The sequence below is a fragment of the Brachionichthys hirsutus genome, chromosome 22, assembly GCF_040956055.1.
Source record: "Brachionichthys hirsutus isolate HB-005 chromosome 22, CSIRO-AGI_Bhir_v1, whole genome shotgun sequence".
NCBI lineage: Eukaryota > Metazoa > Chordata > Actinopteri > Lophiiformes > Brachionichthyidae > Brachionichthys > Brachionichthys hirsutus.
This window is the reverse complement of record NC_090918.1, coordinates 3897613-3917130: the sequence shown is the minus strand read 5'-3', so window position 1 is coordinate 3917130 and position 19518 is coordinate 3897613. Positions and strand designations below refer to the sequence as shown.

The following is a 19518-nucleotide window of genomic DNA, read 5'->3' as shown; positions in this document are numbered from 1 at the left end:
ATGTGTGTGAGAGAGGCGGGGTTCTCTCCCGCCTCTCTCAGCGAGATAAGTCTAAATAATCCAGATTATATCGATATGACAAACATGTAAGAAAAAGAGATCATAAGAACTCCGCAAAGCTCGTGTCTATCAGCCGTCAGAATTAAACTCCTCCACAAACCCTTTCAAGTGTTACAGCCTTGATGGAAGTTTGTAATCTCTGACAGCTTGTTTTTATTTTAGTTGAAGGCTTCTCGCATCGAGAACAGGAAGCCTGCTATCAGAATAGGGATTCTGTGCCGCAGGGCAAGACACACGTCCTTCCAATATAAACTCGACGTAGATGTTTTACATATTTTATTAGAAATGGAAATAAGACAGCTTTATAAGTGCTACATTCTTCATCTGATTATTATCCATTTTATTTGGTATAATAAACCTAGCTGGCTAAAAACAGGCCAATTCTTACTTCCTTTCATAAAATGAACCAGAAAATAAATGTCACACAGGAAACTGTGAAAACTGTGGCAGAAAGTGTTTTGGGTCAAACCTTATAGCTCAGAGACAAATGTTTCCTTTCAATTATTCGTTCTCTCATTCATCGAGCACAATTTTAATATTTGATGCTGCAGTGTGTCTTGAAAATTATAGCCAGTCTAACCTTTTGTCTTATTTTTTTCTTTATTAGTAACTGCAAGTAGGTAAAACAGAGTTATCTCAACAGAGCAGGTGTACAGAACAGGACGGTACTTTATTCTACAGAGAACCAACGGTTCCCCCGTGAGCAAAGAACAGACTGCAGCAGCGTTTGGGCCTCAGATACAACCGACATGTTATAACATTTTCTATAACATGTTCAGTTTCAACAAGGTTTATGGGCGTAGCCATAAATAGAGTATTAACAATGACAGGAAATAGCAGTTAATCATCATTAAAGACAATCAGACAGATAAATATTAAGTATAAACATGGAACATTTTAGTTTTGGACAGACAGTGGTTGAAGAACACAACTGGGAGACGGAGTTTCTAGTAGACAAGCTGTTGGGAAACTACAAGGCAACCAGGTAGTGATCGCTCTGAGATTACGAAGCTCTGCACAGAGAATAAAGAACTGAGATGTCCTTCATAGACACACGTGCCTGAACACAATGATCTCACTTCCGTGTGCATTCTCAAGAGGCAAGTGCAGAAGTCACAGGAAGCACCGAAAGCAGAAGGATTTTAACGGAACATTGTGATCTGCGGGTAGAGGAGAATTTAGAGAAGCGGAGGTCTGCTCTAGAAAAGAGAGGAATGGAGCTGTGCAGGACCAGATTTCGATGGTTTGGACATGTCCAGAGGAGAGACGGGGACTATATCGGTAGAAGGATGCTGAGGACGGAACTGCCAGGGAACAGGACTAGAGGACGACCCAGGAGAAGATACATGGACGTAGTGAGGGGGGACATGAGAGTGGCTGGTGTTGGGGAGGACGATGCAAAGGACAGGGCTAGAGGATGACTGGGAGGAAGACCCCAAACCCGGGCCCGACCTCTGACCCTCCGACACTAGACTTTTAAAATCAGCCATCCTGTTTTTAATAAGATCTAGAACACCAGCACCAGGAACAATTTATTGGAGTATTTCCATTGTTGTCGACATGTTTTGCCTCATGAATATGAACACAGCCACAGCACCTGTAACTGACCAAGATGATGGAGTCTCCTCCAGCCTCTCCTGACACCTTCGTGTCACCTGTCAAAGGACGGCCGCTCAGTTCCAGGAGCAGCTTTTCAGTCCATCAAACAAGTTCTTAACGTGATGCAGTTGCTCCGTCAGCTCAGCAGGGGCGCCGCTTTGCTCCAGCTTCTCTACGATCTGCAGAACAGACAGGAGAACCCAGAAGAGCTCACGTGAGATGTTTAGCGGTTTCTAAAAATGTCCCCCCTGGAAGGAATGTCATTAAATTGACACACACACACACACACACACAAAACAGATACAACTCACTCTATTGCTTGTGAAACGAGTTTGAAAAGGTGCCACACAAGGACAGGAAACCACAAAGGAAGAAACACGAAATCAATAAAAAATCAGATTTCCGCTGCACACCATGAGTCGCGTTGCTGTCAGTTTCATAAGCGGGCGGTTTTTTTCCACCTCAAGGCATGCTTCTTCAGATGGTTCTTCAGATGGTACTAATGCTTCTTCAGATGGTACTAATACCCTTGTAAGTACTCTGTGGTAGTTTCTCCTGTGTAGCGTTTTCACTAAGCGGTGGCGAGGTGAAGTAACAGAGCTAAAGGTTTTTACTCTGGAAAAATGAGCAAAAAAAACAAGAGCTGATATTTTTGAGTATAGCGTACACTTAATAATAATAACGCGTTGGTTTTAAGGTACCCAAAGAGGCTTTAACAATACAAATAAAAACATTGGATTGTGCATTATTCATTCACTCCATACTTGGTGGAGGTGAAGCTCATATTGTAGCCACAGCTGCCCTGGGGTAGCTACAGTTACCGTGGGGTAGCTACAGCTGCCCCGGGGCAGACTGACAGGAGCGAGGCTGCCAATTCGCGTCATCGGCCCTCCTGACCACGACCGACATTCACTCGCTCACTACAATCACACGGGCAATGTGTGTGAAGTGTCTTGCCCAAGGACACAACAACAGTCGACACACGTGCCGGAGCCGGGAATCGAACCGTCAACCTCTCAATCAACCTCGGCGCATCCACCTTATCCCGTCTGGACAGGTGGATGGAAATAAACACAACTTGATTGACGGATCAAATACTTAAAGACGTAGTGAATACTACATGACAGAGACGGAATGAACTGACCTCTGCGAAGTATTTCTGGACAAATCTGTAGAGCTCTCTGAGGGCCGCAGCGTCATTGAACTTGTTTTCATGTTTCTGAAATGAAATTTAAAAAAAGGCTCAGTCCAACCGCTAGACACTGTTACACATAAAACACACAACCATTGTGACACTTGTTTGAGAGTTGTCCATCACCTTTGACGTCTCCTGCAGGAAGTCTTTGAATTCAGAGGCTGTGATTCGTGGCTGATCTTTGATCTGCTTATAGTAGCCCTTGACCTCCTGTTTGAACTTGGGAATGTCTTTGGCATAGAGGAGCTTGTTGGTTGGAGCATGCTGGAACACAACAACACTCAAGGTCCTGTATGTGAATCCTAAAGACGGAGAACCGGACTTCCCGCCCGAGGCAGCGGAACATTTGCGTTGGACTTTACCTTCCCCAGTTGCATCTCACTGAGAGAAAAGGAGTCCATGAAGGCCTGAGCAATGACAGACAGGCAGCCGTCCAAATTGGGAGTCTTCTGCATGTCGAAGACAAACTGAGGGTTCTTGATGATGTTGACCCAGAACCGCAGCGGCAAACTGGAAACCAGGGAAGAAAGAAAAAAGGCTTTTAAGCAGATGGAAAAACAGCGTCTGCTCGCCGCCACGCCGATGCAAAGTGCAGCCAAGCTTCTCGCTCTCCTGACCGACTGAAGAAGCTCCGTGGGGCTCAGTGTTTACCACAGACAGATCGCCCGAAGACGCCTTCGTTTCGTGTGACATATATGCTACGTTGCATTTTCCTCTTGGGGACCGTGTCCTGCATGCCAAGAGCGATGTTTGCTACAAAAAAAAAAGGCTGTAACTAGTGTAATAACTTGGGTGACACGGCGCGTCTTAGTCAGGTCATGAGGGAAACGCTGTTCCATTTGCAGACTGAGAAACGTCGCCTGACCTGAGAGACCATTGAGGCGTTTCATCCTTTGGAGCTCCGCGAGACTCAACCGTACCTGTTAGTCTTCCAGATGTGAATCACATCTGGGTCGATGATCTTCATGCCGTCTGCCTGGCTATCCAGAAAGTCAAAAAAGTATTTGATGGGATGCGGCGCTCTGCAGTGCGGCGTCCCCCAGATCGATCCGAACAAGTTCTCCACGAACGAATGCACCGCCACCTTGAACAACAGCAAGGTTGAAAACCGATCACCGATCACTTTATTTAATACTTAAGGCTTCTTCTTTTCTTAAACATGCAACCACAGCGGCTGATTGTCGGCGCCGTGCCGTCATCGTGTGCGAACGCAACATTCACACTGCAACTGTTAAGCAGTCAGCAGCGATGGTGCGGGTAGGGTGCGTTCAAGCAACATGCAGTGGCGTCCTCTTGCCTTGGTGGAGAGCAGTTTGGTGAGGTGCACTTCTTTCAGTTTGAACTTCTTCTTCTCCGGGTTTCTCCGTTGGTCCGGGTCAACGTCAGGATCGATCTGCGGACAAGAAGCAGTCGAGCGATTGAACGATTCTGCGTCCGATCGTGAACGGATTTAGTCATCCACCGCTAAAAAAAACACAAGAACGACCTGCTTCTTACCAAGTGGAAGTATTTCCCAGAGAAGTTCTCATCATCTAAAGAAAAGCATCAACAGCACATTTACTGTCGCTTCCGGAGCTGGTTTTTTTAATGCTAAATAAAGATAATCTCTTGCGTTATCAGTGCACAGGCACGCTTGTGCTCAGCTAACCCTTGTTAAAAGCTGAAGACCAAACCTCTTCCTGTAAGTGTTGCGTGAGTTTGCTCTCTCACCCTTCAGACTTCCCTGTGGGCTCAGAGGACGATGCGTCTTTGTGGAGAGCACTTTGATCGCAGCTCCGTCAGGAACCTCCAGGAGTAAATGAAAAGATAACCCCCCCCCCCCCCCCACACACACACACACACACACAGACACACACAGACACACACACACACACACAGAAAGGTCAGGAAAATCTTTAATTGTACAAACTGTCAGCTAAATCACCGGGGGGTTTCTTTTCACCGCTCACTTGTCTGAATTCTGCAAAGATCATTGAGCTATTTTGCATTAAGGTTTGTGCGGATAAAAGGACGTCAGCCCCCAGAGAAATCCCCCTGAGGTCTCGGCTGGTTCTGTGGTGACCCAAGTGGGAGTGGGAGGGGTTCTGACATGGCAGCACGGGCATGCTCCGCCATTCCTCGTGACTGTCTACCCAACAGAACAGCAGCACAGGTCGGGGGTGTAAACTGGACTTAAACTAGCCTTTCCTACATTGGCCCGTTGCTCACCATGTAGTGCTTGAGCGTGTTGAGCATCGTCACCTCCCCGATGACCTCGGAGCTCGCATCCACCTCCTCCAGGGGAACAAACGATCCACCCCTCTCATACTCTGCAAAGGGTTCAAACAGTGTAAAGTCTTTGTAGAACAGACAAACTGAAAAGAAGCTTTATTCTGAGGTAGCAGAAACCCGTTACTGACATGTTTAATGTACAATAATCTAAATACTTTATTTTCCGTTTCTAAATCTTGGCCTGTTCGCCCTGACGGTCTGTCGCTTACCGATACAGACGTTTCTGAGGGAGGCGCTGTAAGCAAAGCCGAACTTGGCTTTGAAGGTGGACAGGATCTTCTCTTTGACCTGCTCGATGCTGTCACAGCTGAGAGCGTTGACCTCCAGAGGCTCGCTGACCTCTGCCTCGCTGCCCACCGCAAACAGCACCTTCAGCTTCTGTGCAGAGCAGAGACGTGGACTAAAGTGTTAAAGATCCAGTACAACCAGATCAATGCACATTTCTGATCAGTATCACATCATACGCGTCTGTGCTGCTGCTCTAACTTCTATTTAAAGTTGAACGATGATTTTTGCATTTTATTTTCATCATTATGTTAGCCTATTTGATTTCCTGTTATCTTTAATGTTAATGCATCTCGATATTTGTCCCGATGTATATATATATATTCATCTTCAGTTTCTACATCCTGTCTTCTTTACGCACTTAGTGCAAGTTATGACTTTGCTGTGAAGGTGTTAAATAAGTAATGCTCCTCTTCAGCCTCATTATCACTGTTGTTATTGTTGATGGTGACTAAAAGCCTAATTAACCCTTAATGCGAGCCCGAGTTCTGCCAGCTGATGCTGTGATACATTAGGTGCGGCTACTGGCTCACAGTATCCGTGCACCAATCATCAGTCTCCATGAAGCTAATGCACGTTTTGTGGCTGTCAATGTGGATGTCCTTACCGCTAGCATTAGTTAGCATGAGTATTTCTTGCACAGCAGCTCTGCAGCTTGTGTGTTGTGAATCATTGGCTGCAGAATGTTTCTGTCTGCTCCTGTTCGGGCGGAAACACGCATCTGATTTTTGTTGCACATATTAAGTGTCTTTGTAATTTATTCTGATTTTGCATCAATTGAGTAATTTAATATTGGTTTTGTTTTTATTTGTATTGTTAAATTTGTACTGTTAAATGTCGATGATTTATGTACTAAGGACTTTCAACGACAGGACAGGATGTCTGACTGTATTTGTACTGTAATACATGCTACTATGTGACTGTACTTGTACTCTAACATTCTATCGAATAAATATATTCATCAACATCATCTCTTTGTCTCTCTATCATTCTCTCTCTCTCTCTATCACTGTCATTCCTCTTTTCAGTTTCACATATCCTGCCAAGGAGTTTGAATCGCTTTCAAGGCAAAAACCATAAAGAGTCTGCTTGATAAGTCTGAAGGGTGACGACAGTCATCTGACACATCAGAACTTTGCTGCAGTGCAAATAGTAAACCAATAGCATGAAGGCAACGCAGCTTTTAAATGTTCGTAAGGACGTTAAATCAGGGAAGAGGAAGTGGTTCAGCACCAACTGACAAACTGTCTCCGTGCTGTTAATGTGGAAACGGCCTTCGCACGCAATGAGGACGCTGCTTTATCAGGTGAGTCCAGGTCAAATCTCAATCTGGCAGCGGATGACTGCTAATACGGTTCATGATTAAAGAACTTGGTGAACGTTATAATCAAAGACCCCTGCACTTTCAGAATTGTTGCCTATATCGATTTGGATTTTTTAATCTGTGCATTGCACAACAAATACACAACAGCAAACAGGAAGCGTCTTGAGTACCATGATGGCAGTTCTCAAACGTCTGGAACACGGAACCACTGAATGAGTACATTGCTTTAAACGGATGTTTTCATTTCTTTCACCCTTGTGTGTGTGCATGTGTACCAGGGAGCTATAGTCCTGAGCCTGCCACAGCAGCCAGTCCTCGCTGAGTGTGTACAGAGCTTTCTCCGTCACGCAGTCCACTGGTCCTCTGGCCGTCTGCTGTGTGAGAGCACTCACCATCAGGAACAGGTGCTGGCCAACGGCTTCCTGCACAAAATCAGCAAGAGAAACCAAAAGGAATGTTTTACAAGATATGATTTTTTTAAAGGCTCCTTTATAAGTAAATGGGTAAATCTGCATTTTTTTTCCCCATTTACTTAAAAAGGAGCTTTTTTTTTTTTACTTTTCACAACGGCTAAAGAGAAAGAAACTGACTCGAAGGAAGCCGTAGAGGCAAATGGACATCCAGTTGGTCAGCAGCTTCTCTACGATGGACTCGGTACGCCGGAGCAGCAGTTTGGGTTGAGAGTTGCTGCTCTGCTGCATCAGATCCTGCAATAGAGCCTCCATTACCTCTGTCAGGTACCACAAGTCACTGTGGAGGGTTACGGTCAGCAATGATGCGAGCACACACCTGGGAGGAGATGGAACATTGACAAATACTGTGCAGAACCATGACTTCATGCATGGAATGAAAACAGCATAAAACACGCTAGAAAACGTAACTAATAATGAAAGTTGATCAAAGTGTTAATAAACGATGACTGACAAGAACAGAGGATAAAATTAAAACTTAAAAGACAGTAAGACTTCACAAGCTGACTTGTCTTTAATCGTGAAGCTCTTCTGTTCCTCCAGAGTGTGCACCATTGAGGTGAGGAAGAACTTGTCCTGGATCAGCCTGGACAATCCCTGGCAGCACTCATCAAGCTGCACCTGCACCACGTCCTGATGTCGGGTCAGACACAACGCACAGAGTCACAGAGGAAAGTAGGAAGAGTAACGAGAGCCAGCGCCGGACTTTACCTGGCCAATGTCTTTGATACACAGCGTCATCAGAGATTCACTCTAGAAACAAACAGGCGGCATTGTTAAGTCTTCATATTTCACCGTCTTGTTACGTCGCTACGTTTCCTGCGCCACAATACCTCGGGGAAAAAGATTCTGGAGGCAAAGTGCTTGTAGTCCAGGAAGGGAATGGTTCCAACATTTTCCATCAGGTCAGCTTTCTCTGTCTGGAGCTCTACAAAGCCTGTGGAGGATAGGTCAGGGAGGCCGATGCTCAACCTCATCTCGCTTTGAAAAACGGAACAAAGGATGAACCGGAGTCTGCTTTGTTCAGTGTCTGATATTTAGGTACCGCAATTGGCAATTTAATTGGCCACCAGGAAAAGAACTTAAGCCCCGGAGTCTGGCTGAGCTTTTACCTTGCAGGCAGACTAACCTTGCCGAATGTCATTCCTGATGTTGAGCTCCAGGTCATCCATGACCTTTTTGATCTCAACGGTGAGCTTCTTCTGTTTGTGTCGATAGACAATGACCACCACTGAATGCAAATAAGAAAACAACAAGCTGACAAACAGAATGTTGAAAATAGCCCTCCTGATCAGTGTGTTTGTGAAGCTAGTGGAGAAATCAACAGCAGCACATGTACTTACAAACAACAATGCAGGGTATTGGCAGGAGGACTATTGGAATCAGGGCAAACAGAAGAAAGGAAGATTTATTGTTTAAAGTCACCGTCTCATTTCCATAGTTTATCTGGGGAAAAACAACAACAACGACAAAATCAAATCATTTCACTGTAACTGGCCAAACAATAAAAATGGGAATGCATTTGGTGGTGCGCCGTCATGCTGTGGGTTTAATGTGACTGAGAGATTCACCTTTAATCGCTGGAATTCAGCATTAGGTGTCATCCGAATCTCACACATGAAAAAGTCCATCTCGGCGCTGGTTTCTTTTTCTCCCATGATGCAGGGGTATTCTTTCTCTTCCTGAACGCCCCACACCCTCAGCTCTGCAGGAGTCATCTCGAGTTTGTCGACCTTTTTCTAGAAGGTCATTAGAAACGTAGAGCGAGCCTTTAGACATTCAAGTCTTGTGTGTGTTTGTGTGTGCTCACCTGTATGGTGATGTGGACATCATCCCCGATCCTTGTGGTGGTGAAGCTGGTGAACTCGGGGTTTGGATAGTAGGTTATTGTTGTGGAGCAGGCCAAGGTTTCATTGGCTACTCTGATAAACACAGCACTTTGAAAAATCCCCACGTGATCAGATTCAGGAGTCTCGTAGGTGAGATTCTGCAGAGAATTTACAATCTGTGTCATATATTATACAGAGATTAAAAAAACCCCACCTACAATAGTCTGTATATTTTTGTTCTATCCACCTGATAGGAGTTGTTTCGGGTAGATATGACGTCTTGCACGGCAGAGTCGTGTGAGACCCCTTCCACAAACTCCAGATGGGACCCTTTGAGCGTGATCTTCCTCTTCCCACTACAGGACACGGAGCAGCAGCCAATCAGGGCAGAAGAAAATTAATACAGATTTCACATGCTAGTCTAAATAATTATCTGGAACACCTCCTGCTAAGGATCAGCCATTCGTTTTCAAAACAAGATTTCGTGCTAACTTTTTGACTTTAAGTCAAAACTCTTCAGAAGAAAAAGTAGTGACGGCATTAAAACGACCAGGGCTTATCCTCTGAGGATCAGGAATATCTGAACATTGACATATTCCATGCTGCTGTATATGCACCTCACGAAGCAGCCTGCTGCTAGCAGGAACAAATGCAGAATCTGTTTCTGCAGCTAAAAAGGGAAGTTGTCTTATAGTGAAAGACATCGCCGACGGAAAGTGACCATTTCCTCATTTTTTGACCCCTCGACCGAGAACCAGCATTGTTTCCTGAAAATAGGTGGCAGCTACAGTAAGTAGGAGGGAGCTGGGAGCACGAACCAAAATAGACTTGAATTGAGCATCTGTAACAATCATAAGGAACACAGAGACAGGACAGCGAGACAGGAAGGACATTCCATCCAAAGGGTCCCTTCCCCACGCAAGTTCGTCCCCTTTGAACGCAACACACTGAAACTGCCGTAAAACACAAAAATGCCACCGTACCTGACCCAAGTTCTGTTTGGTACAACTCCAGTGCAGGACGGCGATGACTGGTAGGTGATTTCGGCATTGCCATGGCAACTACCATCCGGAAGGAGAACACACACCTTGACCACGCCTTTATTGTCGGCGCTGGGAATGTGGAAGGTCAGATTCACGCCGGTATTGTTCCACACGGGAGATCTGACCGGAGGACCCAATTAGTGTGGCTGGACCGGACACTCATCTGATTCACACGTCCACATGACTCACTCTTGGGGGTTGCAGGTCGTGTCTGCATGGAGCCTGACTTTGCTCACTCCATCGAGGTTACGACCAGACAGCACCGCATGGTTTCTGCCATAGAAGGACACGACGCCGGGCGAGACGGAGACGATCTCTGGACTCTTGACAGCAGAACACACAGTTTCAGGGCAATTATTTCCTGCTGATGTTAGAACCTGTGCCGAATGGAAGTTGGGAATGAAAGAATGGAAGGAATGAAGTTCGGACTCACTGAAAAGTTCATCCCTGATGCCGTCAGTTGACAAGCGCTCTTCTGCAGGAGGATGTGAGGAGAGACAAGAAGCAGAGTCAGACAGGGACAAAACTGAACTCTGGGAAATGACAAAAAGGAAAAGATTCCTGTCCTTTGCATCGTCCTCCCCAACACCAGCCACTCTCATGTCCTCCCTCACTACGTCCATGTCTCTTCTCCTGGGTCGTCCTCTAGTCTTGTTCCCTGGCAGTTCCATCCTCAGCATCCTTCTACCGATATAGTCCCCGTCTCTCCTCTGGACATGTCCAAACCATCTGGGAAGTCTGGTCTCTCTGATCTTGTCTTCAAAACGTCTAACCTTCACTGTCCCTCTTATTGTCTCATTTCTAATCCTGTCCAACCTGGAAGGAGAACCTCAGCATCTTCATCTCCTCCACTTCTAGCTCCGCCTCCTGTCTTTTCCTCAGAGTCACTGTCTCTAAGCCGTCCATCATGGCTGTCCTCACCACTGTCTTGTAGACCTGTCCCTTCGTCCTATCACAGAGCACACCTGATACTTTCCTCCCCCTGTTCCAGCATGCCTGCACACGATTCTTCACCTCCTTTCCACATTCTCTCCATCACTCTGCACTGTTGACCCGAGGAAGTCCTCGACCTTCTTTATTCCTTGTAGCCTCACTATTCCCCCGGGGACCTTCTCATTCACACACAAACACAAAGTTTGTGTATTGAAGCTAAGGTGTAGCTCCTGGAGATAGATTATGTAGACCATTTTCATGATCAATACATATGTAAAAACTTTCATTAATACATTTGTTGCTTCTTGACTGGCCCAGGAACAGACGCCTTTACTCCAACCGCATCCAGCCTCGATGCACTGGTGACACCTGAGGAGAAAGTTGTTCATGTTCAAAGTGCCTCCCCATTGTGTGATAAATAAAGTACTTCTTCTTCTTCTACTGGTTAGTACTTGACCTTATAATCACAAACATAAATGTGCAACTGGCGAGAAATAAAAACTGACCTAATGTTTTCTAATATTGATCCTGTTGTGTATTATTTGTTATGCATGAGGTATTTCTGATCATCTCAGGGGTGCTCTTACAGGACAGAGGTCGGTGGCCCCCGGATGCCAGTACAGTTGGACACCATCAGTTTTTCCAGCAACTGTGTCGTCCCCAGTCTAATTCTAACTGTGACATTCAGGCCTGCAAAATGAAGATCGTACAGCGAATGTCACATAATGACAAACATGAGAGGACACACGCCCCCTTCATTCTCAGGGATCGTATTGACTGACCTCCGGCAGGAATCTGTCCGTTTGTGAGGATGCAGCTGCATTGTGGGAACTGTGGAGGAGCGCTGTCCCTGCGACACAACTCAAAAGGAAGCGTTGAAATGAATTGACAGGCGAAGTTGCCGAGCGCGTCTCGGCTCACGGTCAGGTGCGTCCGGATGCTAAGCGTGATCTGGCAAAAGAAGATGAAAGGGTTAAAGCCATGACTCGGTGACAGCCCACAGCTGATTATAGTTGCCAGGTGTGTCCTGAGCCGTACCTGGTCTGTCCTGTCCTCAGCGACTTTGAATGAGATCATCCTCTGCTGGGACTCGTCAGGGATGGACAGCCAGCCAGAATCTCGGCACTCCGCTCCAAACGTGCATCTGGGAAGAGGGAACGGTGTTTGAATCAAGTCTCCACAGGCACCGGCGGCAGATCTTGCTTCCCTGACCTCCTGACGGAGCTGCACCAGACGCAGTGTGGATCCTGCGCGGACCAGCACTCCTGTAGCGTTGCGTAGGTGCTGCACTTGGACACAGGCACGCGCTTCACCTGGAGCAGACCACAAAAGCAGCATGTCGCTGTCCCTCCGGAGTAAAATCAGGAGAATTCCAACTCAAATGTTCCCGCGTCAGTCACGTGCGACGCGTGTGCCGTGTACCTGGTTTTGAAACGGGACGTAGAGGTGTTTATGATCAACTTGGTCCAGATGTAATTTGGGAAGCACTCTGCGGTCGCCGTCGGCCCGGTAGAGCACCCTGGTGCAGGCGGTGTGAAGGTTCATGTCCACGGCAAGCTGGCAACGAGAACGCAGCTTCGTTTGGTTCCTGAGAGAGAACGTCCTCGCAGGTTTCTATCAGTCACTGGTTTAATGCTCCTGATCCACGTCCAACCCGTCTGCCCAGGTCTATGAACTGGTTCTATGGTTGGGGAAACGGTTGGAAACATCTGTTGTAGAAGTGTTAAAGACCGGGAAACAGCTGGATTCTGAGTTCCACCACTTTACCCAGAGTCACAAGCTGTGAAAGCTCTTTACTGGTCAAAGGGAGTCCGTTGCTAACCCTAGCCTAGTCAGCCAGACTAGAACACTTATATCTCGCTAATATAACTAAAACTTCATCAGGAATCGTTTTCTTCTAAAGATGCCAGTGAAGGCAAAAATCATATAAACCAGTGCGGTGTGTCCGGCTACCACGGAGGGCCCGAGAGGAACGCGTCCTTCTGCTCAGGCCGCGCAACAGTTCACGGATATGCGATTTGTCCCTGATCCGTTTCGGAATCGAGAAACTCATCCCCAGAACCTCGTCTGCACTTTCTCTTCAACAAAGTTCTTTTCAATCCATGGAAATCCATTTGGAAGTTTTTGAGATTATCTACGAACTAATAGACAAACAGAGGAGCAGCCCAACAGCAACAAAATGTAACAGAATCTAGATTAAAAAGCGACCGGCGAGCTGGTATGGCTGATCTGAACACGTTGGCGTGGGCGAACTGGAGCCGTCCAATGACGACTTCGTTTGACTTGTCCTTCCGTTTTTACATGAAAGAAAAGTTTTGCTGCTTTTGCCAAACGGCACCACTAAAAATCAGACGGGCAACGTAGGTCTACAGATATGGTTGACCCTCCAGAGGTACAGCTGCGTTTCCTGATAGGCTCGCCGTTCTGACATCACCCTCAGGTGCAGCCGCCTGCTAATAACCCCCCACCATCAAGGTGGGCGAAGAAAGCCTTGGTCCTCCGTCCTAATGGGGGCGCTGCGTTGTTGGTCTGAGACCACAGAGGTCTTAACAGCGCATAAGATGGTGAAAAATGTTTGAACACTTCATGTGTCCACATCACTCCCATTGTGTTGCCTCACGCTGACACTCACCCGTACGCAGGATGTGTGGCAACGTAGCTCCAGATGCGGCCAGATGTTGGGTGTTTAAAGCAGAAGTACAATAAAATACAACGTGGGATTGTTTAAGGTGGCAGAGCGAGTAGCATCATTTTAAACCCTTTCATTCCATCGTCTCTCTTTCGGTGTCTTGCATTTCCAGCCGACTGCTGCTGGACGGTGACAGGAAGCTGCAACACGATGACTCGATCAGCTTTCGGCGACCTATCTGAGCTATCTGCCGTCTTCTCTCATGCGACGTACTTTCCAGTGAGTAAACGGAAAAGCCTTTCTAGCTGATTCTCTTCCTGTGCAGAGCTAGAGGAGAGACACTTATTGCCTTTCCGAGCCCTCGTAGTGCCCAGATGCCAGGCTGGCACTCAGTTACGTGAGGAGTGTGTCGATCATACCATCAAGGAGAGGTGAAGGACAGAAGGAAATAACAAACGGATGGTACAAAATAAGCAACTCATTCTAATACATTCTCCGTCTGCATCACTTTTGTTGTGCACCTTGAGGAGCTGCCCATCTCCTGTCCCAATGAAGAACACCATCCAGGCCTTCTGTCTCACCGCCAGCACGGCGGACATGAAGTTCTGCCTGAAGAGCACCGCCTTCGGCTCCAGCGTCTTTGGCTGAGGAAGACAGAAAACGTTGTTTGGTTTTGTCAGATGAGGATGAGTGAACAGCAGGAGCGACTGTCGTTATAGCGATGCCATAAGAGCCTCAAGAGAAGCAGACCTGATTCAGCATTTGCTTTCTTTTGATTGCGTCATAAATCGAGCATCCGTCAGCAGAAGCTGCGGTTCCTTCCTCAAGTGTGGAAGGAACCGTCTGTTCAGCGTGGAAAGGTTCCGGATTACGTAGAAACTAACCCGGGGAAATGCTCGTCAACAGATCTAAAAGAGCATTCTGTTTGAAATTCTTATTTCGTTTCTCTTTCTAGATTGTTAAAACAATTTGCTGGTTTCATTCCGAAGCCCTTTCTGCGTAAACTGGGATGTGAAGCGTCTTCGTGTAGCGACGCGTTAATGTGGTGGAATAAACGACGACGATCTGCCCTTCCACAGACGCCTGATAACTGACATGAAAGACGCACCGTCTGTTGCTCTTTGCCAGAACCGACTATACTGGAGAAGTCCGGATCCACGTCAGTGTCCATGTTGAGATCTGGGCTGATGTCAAACAGAACCAGCTCCGTGTTCCTTTGACCTCCATCCACGCTAAACACGCCGCTCCAGAGCACCTGCGGGCCCCCCGGGATCACCGAAGAGGCCACGAGTCTCGCACCGGCCCCCCCACCAGGGACGCTCAGAGTCGCTCCTCGCAGCGTCTTTAAGGTCTGGAGTTTGTTGCTCTTCCCTTCGAGCCAAACGAGACGGACTTGGTTTCCTTTGTCGCTGGAGGGCAGGTTTGAGAAAAGATAAAGAACCGAATCCACCTGGAATCCATCCAGGAACTCCACGGCGCCCTGGCAATGGATGCTGTTGGTGGAGTGCTGGCCGGAGGAGGAGAACACCCCCCCGGTCTGCTCGTGGTTCGTGTTGTGAAGCTTCACCGCGTCTAGTCCAGAGGAGCAGCGGCTCTTTACGGGTCGGCCGTCCTGCTGGACGGCAGCCAGGATGTACGTCTCGGCCGAGGCCTGACCCCGCACGCTGGCCAGGAAGGCGACCGACGCGCTGCTGCGCCACGGGGGCCCCACCAGGAACTGTTCCGCGTAAAGCACATTGGAAATGTTCTTCAGGTCCAGCAGCTCGCAGTAACCGCACTCGTCGATCGCACCGCAACTTATGAGAGTTTCACGTTCGACCATCGGCAGCAGGACGTTGACGCTGAGCGTGGCGTTCCATTTAGCCTTCTGAGAAACGCGCACAAATTCCACTCTGTCACCAACCGTCAGGATTCCTCTCTGCGTCACGTTCCGGACCGGAGACAGGCCGTGGTCCAGCTGGTACAGCCGCTCGTCCGTGGAGACGTAGACCGACCCGTGCGTCACGGCGATGTGACGGAGGTCGCCCTGGAAGGCGAAGCCTTCATCCGCCTCCAGACAGCGAGCCGGGTCTCCCCAGAGAACGAGCAGCAGACCGGGCAGCAGGAGCATCTCCTCGCATGCAGCAGCGGCAGCAGAAACGCGCCAGCTGGTTTAATGGCACTTTGCGCTCCTCTGCGCGGTCACGAGTCCGTGCGTAAAGGCGCAGCGCGCAGCGCGCCTTTGATTAAAAGAGAAGTTCTGAAAGTGGGAGGAAGCGCGAGAAGGGAAACCAAATCGTGCAGACGTTTTAATCTAATCTGTAAATTCAAATGAGTATTTCTCATGCATGTAGCCTGTGATCAATCACATTATAATTAGGTATTAGTTCCTAAACAGGTTCGGATCCTGATTGATATCTGGTGGATGCAAGAAGCCGCCAAAATCCTGCAAATCCTCATTTGAGATTGGAACTATTTTTAGTCTTTCGATGACTTTCTGCCATTTTGATGTTTCTACAAAGACTAAAAAGAAAAGGTCGTTATTTTATTAATCATTCAAGGTTTTCTTTGTGCGCGCGCACACACTGCAGAGAAACAGCATTAAATAGTTTCATAAACTTCATTTAAAGCACAATCTTCCCGTGTTTAACCGGACGAGATACTCCCCATCCATCCATCCATCCATGAACTGTCCCCAGTATTTCCTGTATTTGGTTGACGGCCTGAAGATGTCGCTGTTGCATCTGTCCAGCAGAGGTCGCTGTCGTCCCTCCGTGGCGCGCTCCAGCGGCGTGCAGCAGGAGCCCCGTCAGAGGGAGCCGCGTCCGGGACGCGCGCACCTACATCTCATCGGACCCCGAGCTTTACGCAGACACTCATCCGAGTCAGAGCCGCTGCTCGGACCGTCCGGAGCGCGTTTGTCCGTCCACACAGCGGTGCGCTGCATGCGCGTCTGCGTCCGGGAAGGTCAGACATCATCCAGTTTGGTTTGATTGTCTCCTCTCTCCCGGGTCAGCGCGTCACCACCGGGACATTATCACCGACTTCAGCTGCCGGGTGAGTCTGTGCGTTCACGGGAGCCCCCCCCATACATCTTTTAAATGTCCCTGATTCATGTCAACTCCTGTTGAAGGCTAGAAAATATTTCACCAGTACTGTACTGTAGCTCTGAGGTGCTTGTACTAATACTAATATATGTATTTGCTCGTTCTAACATGACACCTCAATGACAACGATGGCTGTCGGTCTACTTTAGAGGTACCCGGTGGATTTTGGGACGACCATCAAACTATGAAACGGTTTGCTTTAAGGAAATCGACATGAATGGAGCGTTTGTTCCAAGGCCACCTTTATCTGCATTTGATTTGTAATTACTATAAGAATAGAGGACTTCTTCCTGATGAAACTAGTCAGAGGACTCTCAGATCAGACCCCCCCCCCCCACGTGAGAGAAAGATAAAATCTCCTCAGAGAGGAAAAGCAGCTCAAACTGGTCCGGGGTCAGGCGTCTGCAACCTCTGGATGAGAACGACCCTTGTCTGCATCTTAAATGAAGCAGCATCAACTTTTATTCCTAAATATCATTCAGATTCAGTCTCAGATGTTACTCATGATGATTCCTACGTTTGTTTTGAGCTGACTTGAATCAGATTTTTTTTCCCCAGTGAGCATTCTTGTGCCGACTGGCTTCACGGCTTCCCTTCCAGTCCACTGGCTGTATTTTGATGACTGGCTTGTGGTTTGCAGTCTTTCTATAGCGCACGGTGCAGCAGGGCTCCTCCCGTGGTCTGGAGCTCAGCGGTCTGTAATCTCTGAACCACAGCGCCACCCAGATTCACTTCTCCGGGTCAAAATGACTCAAAAGCAAAGCAAATTAAAATGTACACGTGCCCAGCTGGACAGTTCGGATGGGCTCCCAGGAGATTATTCATTATTGGACATGACTGTCCCTTGATCTGGAATGAGGGCGTAATCAGGCTAAAGTGGTTTTTGTCTCAGACCGTGACATTCCTGAAATTCTCTTTGTTTAACTTAAAGTTAAAGTTCTACATTTAAGCACCTGAAGAGACAAACAGTTCATGGTGATGAAACTTAAAGTGGCTTAAGAAGGTCGACCAGATGACATCATCACTGAGAAGCAGCCAAGCATCAACTGTTGCATTAATCTCACGATTTAAACTCCCGTATTTCAACAGGTTGAATGCGTTAATTGATTTTTCCTTCATAAAGCCTTCAGCGTGATAATCTGATTTCATCAGATGGACCTATAAGATTTCCTTCTCTCGCAGTCGGCTGTGCGACCGGTGCCAAGGGAATGTCTGCGATGTGTAAAACCAAAAAACGGGCTTTACACAAAATGTACAACTTCTCTGACATGCGGCGCAATTTCACCAAAATTACGCAAAATGTTTAGGAAAATTTCTGTTTCTGTCAGTTCCACTTTGCCGTAGATTAAAGTCACCGGTCTCAGAGCGCCACGCAGCGTTTGGGCTGCTGCTGATGAAACAGACGCCTCCGCCTACCTTGACGACCCTTGCCGAGAGAGACGGGGATGGATCCTCGGCCCCCACAAGTAGCACACAGCCACAACCATATATGGGCGTGTTGGTGGAATAGGGAAAATGTTAGCTTAAACTTTAAAGAGCTGGAAGTTTGCCACTTCATAACTTCAACCAGTGTGAAGCTGGCACCGACACACATGTGTCCAGACAGGTTGTACTGAAGGCCTGTTTTCACTTTTCCTGCTCTCTCAAATCACGGACAGAAACAGCTTGAAAGTAGATTTATCATGCAGCGACGTTTACGTAATGACAGATAATAGGTCTGGAAACATGGCTGCCATGCTTAAGCAAGCTATTTGTTGGTCGTCACAGCTGCCAGAAACGTTTGGAGGCTAGTTTTATGCCAGTTCTTTATTATTGTGTGGAACACAATGCAGTGAGCAATTCTGCAATTACTGTCAGCATTGGATGACCAGATATTATTTATCCCTGTTGTTCATAACGCAATCCCAAATTAATCACACAAAATACAAATACATGGGGGAGCCAGCACCCCTACACCTAGTGCGTCTAAACAGTTCTCCATTATGAGTAGGCAGCAAAATCAGCATTGAAGCTACCTGTGTGCGCAGTCTCTCTGAAACAGGAAGTGCTTCATTAAACGCAGCATAAAACAGAGCAGAATAAGCTGTAAAAGTGCAGAACAACACACATCTAGAAAATGACTTAGAAAGGCTCAGAATATAAACGAGGAAAGAAACAAAAAGCGGTTTTAATTTCAGCATTAACCCATCTTTATTCTTTGTTGTGCAAACCTCAATATTTAAATGTCTCCCCAGAATCAAACGGTTGTCTGTTTAAACCTCAGTTGTATTTTTCCTTTGAACAGATGACTTCAGCTCAGTGCAGGCTTCATTCGAAACCCCCCCCCCCCCCCCGTTTCTTAGTCCTCTTTTTACATCTCCCTCACACCTGCATGAAAAATCGCTTTAGTGCCTGGAACTGGGGCAGGACTGATGTGTTAGGGATAGTCAGCTGATGAAATCTCTGCAGCCCAAAGTCTTACTCCACAGGTAGAGATCCTATTGGACAGGTGTGCTGCGTAGTTCAAAGGGCTGCACGGGCAGCCATAACAACGACGTGTGGGCGTTTCCATCCATTCATTTTCTTGTAGACGACCTCAGTTTTGTCTCCAGCCGCTTTCTCTGCCTTGCGGGTCGCGGGTGTTGCTGGAGTCTATCCCAGCTGACTACGGGTGAGAGGCGGGGGCACACCCCGGACACGTCGCCAGCGCTTCGCACCCAGAACCTACTTCGACGTGACGATTTATTAGTCAAAATGAACCATTCAATTTTACACTCGGTGAACAATTGAACGTTTATGTTCAGTATGAAGTGTG

The 19518-nt window shown here is 47.4% G+C and overlaps 1 protein-coding gene across 1 annotated transcript; it reads right to left on the bottom strand.

Annotated features, from left to right (window-relative positions):
• Window positions 1–330: 330 nt before the first annotated feature.
• On the bottom strand, window positions 331–15748 carry plxnc1 (plexin C1). Its single transcript, XM_068755283.1, has 31 exons — window positions 14747–15748; window positions 14160–14282; window positions 12432–12566; window positions 12222–12322; window positions 12048–12153; window positions 11792–11960; window positions 11597–11699; window positions 11303–11378; window positions 10510–10551; window positions 10266–10399; window positions 10017–10196; window positions 9281–9389; window positions 9015–9191; window positions 8776–8943; window positions 8548–8650; window positions 8334–8435; window positions 8038–8141; window positions 7916–7957; window positions 7713–7837; window positions 7325–7523; window positions 7010–7156; window positions 5335–5503; window positions 5063–5163; window positions 4565–4640; window positions 4352–4386; window positions 4152–4247; window positions 3775–3938; window positions 3217–3364; window positions 2978–3118; window positions 2804–2878; window positions 331–1838 (listed from the first exon to the last, which is right to left on the bottom strand). The coding sequence occupies exons 1-31, from the start codon at window positions 15746–15748 to the stop codon at window positions 1734–1736; spliced, it is 4557 nt and encodes a 1518-aa protein (XP_068611384.1). The 3' UTR covers window positions 331–1733.
• Between the last annotated feature and the right edge of the window lie 3770 nt (window positions 15749–19518).